At 43.8% G+C, this 7387-nt stretch overlaps 1 protein-coding gene across 1 annotated transcript; it reads left to right on the forward strand.

Moving 5' to 3' along the window:
• Window positions 1–2387: 2387 nt before the first annotated feature.
• Window positions 2388–4844, forward strand: LOC139046640 (piggyBac transposable element-derived protein 4-like). The gene has a single exon (XM_070528672.1). The coding sequence runs from the start codon at window positions 3635–3637 to the stop codon at window positions 4631–4633; it is 999 nt and encodes a 332-aa protein (XP_070384773.1). The 5' UTR covers window positions 2388–3634; the 3' UTR covers window positions 4634–4844.
• Window positions 4845–7387: the final 2543 nt, after the last annotated feature.

Raw genomic sequence — 7387 nt, forward strand, 5'->3', positions numbered from 1 at the left:
GTATGACAACGTTGGTTATTAAAAAAATAAGAAAGAAAGCCCAAGAACCCCGTAATACATACAAAACACACAGAAGACAGACAGAATACAGGGATAACAGGGGGAAGACGGGAGATGGAAATTGAAGACGATGAGCAAAACGAGAACAGGGTGGAAGCAGGAGCCAATGTTTGGAGAAGTGGTCTTGTCTTTTTCAAAGTGACATAGGCTTTCTTCGCCACAATATATATAGGTGGAGTTTTTCTAAAGGGGAGAGGGCGCAAGGCGGGCGGGTGCGGCAACGAGCGAGGGTATCGAATTGAGAATAAAGAAGCACGTGCTGTGCACAAGGCCCGGGAAACGACCGTATTTCACTTTGTTCTCGTTTTGTACACAGAATACAGAGCATATAAAGCAAGAATGCTGAGCACGTTCTTTCAAGCTTCGCTTGTGTGTTGCAGCCACAGGGACGTAGGAATTGAGTGAACGACTGTATCATGGCGTCACGAAGAACCCAAGTTCTTTGTACCGACACCGAAACTGGCTCCTTGGATCAAGTATATCATAAGGTATGTTCCCATTCGGATCAGCAAGGGAGACTATACTCTGGTAGCTAAGAAGGCAGCATCGATCTACAATGGTCGAACGCGTCTGGAATACGTCTTGAATACGACTCTGCAAAATGACGCCACCTAGCGACGACAAAAAACACTAAGAAAACCACACCTCGTAGCCGTATTTTAACGTTTTGCAAGTGCGAACCTGCTTGAGAAACGCAACGCTGAATGCGCAAAGCTCGTGAGAAGACGGGGCCGCATTTTCTCGTGAGCAGACGACCTCTCCGTCGGGTTTCCGAAACTTCTGCTCAGCCACCATCTTCTTTGTACAGCAAAGTGGACGCTTCGTTTTTTGACTTCGATGCTGTCTTTGCAAAGCAGTCCGTTTTGCCGACTTCGTCAGAATTGGAACGAGTCTTAAGATGGCAGGCTGTCCGCTTAGCTGTCTACTTAGCCGTCTACAGCGAGTATTTGAACACAGCCGCAGTAAATTATCTGTAAGGTCCTCTAACGTTTGACGACATTTCTTTTCTATGGTTTTGAGTGCTTGAACTTTGCTTGCCACAAACAATAAATCAAAAAAAGAAATTCCGTTATAGAAAAATATGATGCCAGTGCTTTTTGAATAAGTGAAAGAGGTGTTTGCCGATTCTTTTCTTCCATGTTAACTACGGTCCTACAAAAAAAAATCTCAATCAAAAGATAGATTGGTGGGTGGGTAATGGGATAGCAATAGCCTTAGAAATGCGAGAAGAAGAAGCAGTACAAACGAAAAAACGAAGATGCGAAAGAGAGATGTAGAACGCCGGAGAGATCCTTTACACTGACTAAAATTTCAGGTTGCACAACATTCGGAAGGAGCCCGTAATTTGCTTACTGCTCTGCGAGACAAAGAATGCGTAGAAATTGACCGCCATTCGACGTGCCATGTCAACAGCCTGTCAAAAAAAGAAGAAAAAAAGAAAATGCGAACAAAGGTTTGCGGCCGTGTCACGATATCTTTCATCGAGCTCCGGCACTACGCAATGAAAATGAGCAGTTGGTGCAGCTTCATTGTTCTTTCTATTCTGCACTGATCACAAGGGTATGAAATATTCTCTCTTTCTTTGAACAAAACTCAGTTGATAGGGTACGCTTCGCTGGTCGCGCGTTACTTGCTTTTTTTTTTTTACTTCTAACTTCGCGCGTCACCGTGCCTGCCACAGCGGAACATAACGACGAAACTGTACCTATGCGAATGTCTGGCCCTAAAAGTAACCCCACAAAGCTCGAAAACTATTTGACTTCAAAGAAAATTTGAAGAACTTGTTCGTATGTGGTTCTGCCCACGGAGAGTGTATTGTTACAAAGAAAGCAGTGACATGATTAGTAATTAGTACGGTAATTAGTAACCTTATAAATGCACTCGAATCAGTCCAAAACAGAGCAGCCAGATTCATTCATTCATCATATTCTTATGACATCAGTGTGTCAGCTTTGAAAGCTGAATCCGACTTATCGCCCTTATCACTTCGTCGCCGCATTGCCAGCCTTTGCTTGTTTCATAAATGTTTCCATAGTTCACTAGGTCGCGCACCCTACATCGTCCCTCCAGCCCGCATATCTCATCGCACTCGTCATCCGCTTCAAGTTTCCCGACCTCGTGCCCGAACTACCACTTTTGCCGCATCATTTTTCTCCCGTACTGCAGCAGACTGCAGTCAACCTACCCAACGACATCGCAGCCATCACGTGCTCATCCAACTTTGCCAATAATGGTACCAGTCATGTTTCGTTCTGTTAACACTCGCTCACCAAAATATATGTACCCACCCCTTATGTAATACCCCTCGTGGGTCTTTAACCCTTTGTGGGACAGTGGGACACATACGTCCCACATAGTGCTCCACTCTAAAGGGCTCGTACGAAGCAGAAGGAAACCGGAATCATTCTTGTGATGTGCTACCACCTATTGAGAGGTTTCAGTACTTCTTTTAAATATAGTTTCAGCAGCCTCCACTAGATGAGGCAGTGAGTCCAGAACTTGAAACTTCGTTCTTTTTTTCTGATGCATTGGAAGTTTTCGACTATATGCGATCCGGCAGAAAAGAAAATCAACATGCCTGGTAAGTAATTCCTTTTTTCTGCATTCAGAGAAACAACCCTGGATTAAAATCAGCTCTTGTTTCTGAGATTTGAGCTTACATATAATGAGATAAATGCAAATTTTCAATACCATGCTGAAAAAAGTTGCACATTTTGCTAAGCCTAATGGCAGAATTTTGAGCGGTAATTTTCGAATTATTTGATCTAGAACTTGTCGTTGCTTTCTAATGCAGGCAAGCGATTTCTATCACAAGAAGAAGCTCTCGAGCTCTATTTTAGCATATCGGACGATCCGGACTCCAATGATTCGGATGGGGAAAGCACAGACGAGAATGTCATTCCCGAGCTTGCGCCTCATTGTACAGATGAGGATGCCAGTGCAGATGAAATGGCTGCGTCAACGAGCAGACAGGCAAAACGCAAGGCAACCTATACAAAAAAGAAAACAAAGAGGCGGAAAAGATCGCTAGACCTGTGCGACAACATCGTGGAAAATGAGGAAGAAACGCCGGGCACATGGGGTTGTGACGAGCCAGACCATGTTCTGCAAGTCCCAAAAACATGGGATCCTGAGATGTCACAAAAGTTGCCATCCAAACCGATTGAAGCTTTTTCACTCTACTTCGACGACGAAGTAATGCAGCTCCTTGTAGAGGAAACAAACCACTTTGCAGAACAGAAAAACCGGCGAAAATGGAAAACGATCACGTTAGATGAGCTTCGGGCTTTCTTCGGCATTCTGATTCTCATGAGTGTAAACCCGAGACATCAGCTGTACCTTTACTGGAGCAGCGATAACTTTTTCAATGCACCAGAAATCTCAAAAGTCATGTCGTTCAAGCGATTCCAATCCATCATGAATTGCCTGCATTTGAGTGACAACACGAAAGAAAAAAAAAAGAGGCGAAGATGGATATGACCGGCTGGCAAGAGTACGCCCTCTCATCGATGCTCTGAACAAACGTTTTCAGAAAGAGTACACGCCATCGGCTCATCAAGCTATAGATGAGAGTATGATCCTATTCAAAGGAAGATCGTCTCTGAAGCAATACATGCCAATGAAGCCCATCAAACGCGGCTACAAGGTGTGGTGCCGGGCCGATTCAGAAACCGGCTACCTGATTGCGTTTCAGGTGTATGAAGGAAAAAATGCGAAGCGTCCTGCCAACCAAGCACTTGGAGAGTACGTCGTATTGTCTCTGGTAGAAGGCGTTGAGCCTGGCACGCAACTCTACTTTGACAATTTCTTCACTTCCACTCGCCTCATGGAGGACCTTGCACAGAAAGGAATTCTTGCTGTTGGTACAGTCCGGACAAACAGGAAGGATCTGCCTGATGAATTAAAAATGGACAACAAACTCCAGAAAGGAGAATATATCTGGCGATCAAAAGGAAGCATTGTTGCATATCAGTGGCGTGACACAAAAAATGTGCATGCTTTATCGAATTTTCACCACCCAAAGGACACAGAAGAAGTTGTCCGCAAGCTTGCAAATGGGTCTTCGGTTTCCGTCCAGTGTCCAAAGGCTATATCCGACTACAACACTTGGATGGGAGGAGTCGACAAATTCGACCAAAAGCGCAATGCATACCCAGCTGACACGAGGTCCAAAAAGTCCTGGTACAGAATATTTTATTTCTTGCTCGATGCAGCCATCGTCAACGCGTTCATTCAAGTAAATGCTGTGAATCCAATGACCTACTTATGGTTTCGATTGGTTCTTGGACGGGAACTCATCAATGGCCAGACATTCACAACCACCGGCAGCAGGAAGCCGTTCAGAATGAACAAGGAGGGTAGAAAAAATGGCCACAAAATGGTTGGCGTATCGGATGAAGTTCGGTTCATGGGAAGAGAGCACAACCCTGTGAAAGTGGAAAATAGGCGCAGATGCCGTTGGTGTTCCACGAGGGGGAAAGAAGTGCGAACAAGTTTCTTGTGCAAGGCATGCTCAGTCCCGCTTTGTGTGACCTGTTTTGGACCATTCCATGAAGTGGTTAGTCAGAACTAACCTAGTGTGGCACCCGTGTAGGTCAATGGGATAAATACGTCCCACATTTCATTTTCCCATTTAGTGTCAATGGGACAAATGCGTCCCACATTTTTTTCTTTAACTATACATAATAAAACTGTGAAATTTGTTTAGAATCATTTCTGTACACCTCATTTTCAAGTGTAATAAAAAATTTTTTATAATTCTTGCAAAAAATATATGTTGTCCCACAAAGGGTTAAGGTAATAAAATGAAAATGAAATGAAATGAAATGAAATTTCATGAGCTAGCCATTACAGAAAACTCCCGTCAGCATATCAAAACAGCTAGTAAAGGCTCTAGATTGGGTTTCCAGCGCTCAAGTTCGAGTTTTAAACATTACTATGAGCGTATCAGAAATGATGTGGGGTTAAAACTATAGGCTTCTCTTGGAAGTCCGCATAGAGGTAATTCGGTGTGTTCGGGGATCAACGCAATAGAGTGAAGTTTCGCTCACGATATACCGTAAAAATATTGCGCAAAAACCATCGATGATGATCGTCAAAGTGTAGGCGAATAGCCACACGTTTTAGGTAGGAATGATGCTTTTGAAAGCGTCGTCCATTTCTCGGTGTGAGGATAGTTAGCTATAGCGTCTGCGTTCTCTGGTTACATTGACTAGTTAGGTATATAATAGAAACATTAACTACGGCGAACTTGTACATGCGCGCGTTATACCAGGTGTCTTTCTTTAGCCGCACCAAATTTTTTGTTTAATTTGCCTTCGGCAGGTCGCACAATTTTAATCCTTGGGCTAAACTAGTCGATGAGGTGGCCGTTACTTCTATGAGAAATACAAATGCCTAATTGAAACAAATAAAATAACTACGTGATTTTATTGCGCTTCATCATCATCATCATCATCATCAGCCTGGTTACGCCCACTGCAGGGCAAAGGCCTTTCCCATACTTCTTCACCAACCCTGGTCATGTACTAATTGTGGCCATGTCGTCCCTGCAAACTTCTTAATTTCATCCGCCCACCTAACTTTCTGCCGCCCCCTGCTACGCTTCCCTTCCCTTGGAATCCAGTCCGTAACCCTTAATGACCATCGGTTATCTTCCCTCCTCATTACATGTACTGCCCATGCCCATTTCTTTTTCTTGATTTCAACTAAGATGTCATTAACTCGCGTTTGTTCTCTCACCCAATCTGCTCTTTTCTTATCCATTAAGGTTACGCCCATCATCATTCTTTCCATAGCTCGTTGCGTCGTCCTCAATTTGAGTAAAACACTTTTCGTAAGCCTCCGAATTTCTGCCCCGTACATGAGTACTGGTAAGACACAGATGTTATACCCTATTTCTTGAGGGCTAATGGCAACCTGCTGTTCATGATCTGAGAATGCCTGCCAAACGCACCCCAGCCAATTCTTAGTCTTCTGGTTATTTCAGTCTCATGATCCGGATCCGTGGTCACTACCTGCCCTAAGTAGATGTATTCCCTTACCACTTCCAGTGCCTCGCTACCTATTGTAAACTGCTATTCTCTTCCCGATACTGTTAAACATACCTTCAGTTTCCTGCAGATTAATTTTCAGACCCACCCTTCTGCTTTGCTTCTCCAGGTCAGTGACCATGCATTGAAACTGGTCTCCTGAGTTACTAAGCAAGGCAATATCATCAGCGAATCACAAGTTACTAAAGCATTCTCCATTAACTCTTATCCCCAATTCTTCCCAATCCAGGTCTCTGATACTTCCTGTAAACACGCTGTGAATAGCATTGGAGAGATCGTATCTCCCTGCCTGACGCCTTTCTTTATTGTGATTTTGTTGCTTTCTTAATGGAGGACTACGGTGGCAGTGGAGCCGCTATAGATATCTTTCAGTATATTTACATACGGCTCGTCTACACCCTGATTCCGTAATGCCTCCATGACTGCTGAGGTTTCCACTGGATCAAACACTGTCTCGTAATGAATGAAAGCTACATATAAGGGTTGGTTATATTCTGCACATTTCTCTATCACCTGATTGATAGTGTTAATATGGTCTATTGTTGAGTAGCCTTTATAGAATACTGCTTGGTCCTTTGGTTGGCAGAAGTCTAAGGTGTTCCTGATTCTATTTGCGATTACCTTAGTAAATACTTTGTAGGCAACGGACAGTAAGCTGATCGGTTTATAATTTTTCAAGTCTTTGGCGTCCCCTTTCTTATGGATTAGGATCATGTAAGCATTCTTCCAAGATTCCGGTACGCTCGAGGTCATGAGGCATTGCGTATACAGGGTGGCCGGTTTTTCTAGAACAAGCTGCCCACCATCCTTCCACAAGTCTGCTGTTACCTGATCCTCCCCAGCTGAATTCCCCCTTTGCATAGCTCCCAAGGCTTTCATTACTTCTTCCGGCGTTACTTGTGGGATTTCAAGCTCCTCTAGACTATTCTCTCTTCCATTATCATCGTATGTGCCACTGGCATTGTATAAATCTCTATAGAACTCCTCGGCCACTTGAACTATCACATCCATATTAGTAATGATATTGCCGGCTTGGTCTCTTAACGCATACATTTGATTCTTGCCAATTCCTAGTTTCTTCTTCACTGCTTTTAGGCTTCCTCCGTTCCTGAGAGCATGTTCCATTCTATCCATACTATGCTTCCTTAGGTCAGCTGTCTTACGCTTGTTAATTAACTTCGAAAGCTCTGCCAGTTCTATTATAGCTGTAGGGTTAGAGGCTTCCATACATTGGTGTTTCTTAATTAGATCTTTCGTCTCCTGCGATAGCTTAC

The sequence above is a fragment of the Dermacentor albipictus genome, unplaced genomic scaffold (assembly GCF_038994185.2).
Source record: "Dermacentor albipictus isolate Rhodes 1998 colony unplaced genomic scaffold, USDA_Dalb.pri_finalv2 scaffold_14, whole genome shotgun sequence".
Lineage (NCBI taxonomy): Eukaryota > Metazoa > Arthropoda > Arachnida > Ixodida > Ixodidae > Dermacentor > Dermacentor albipictus.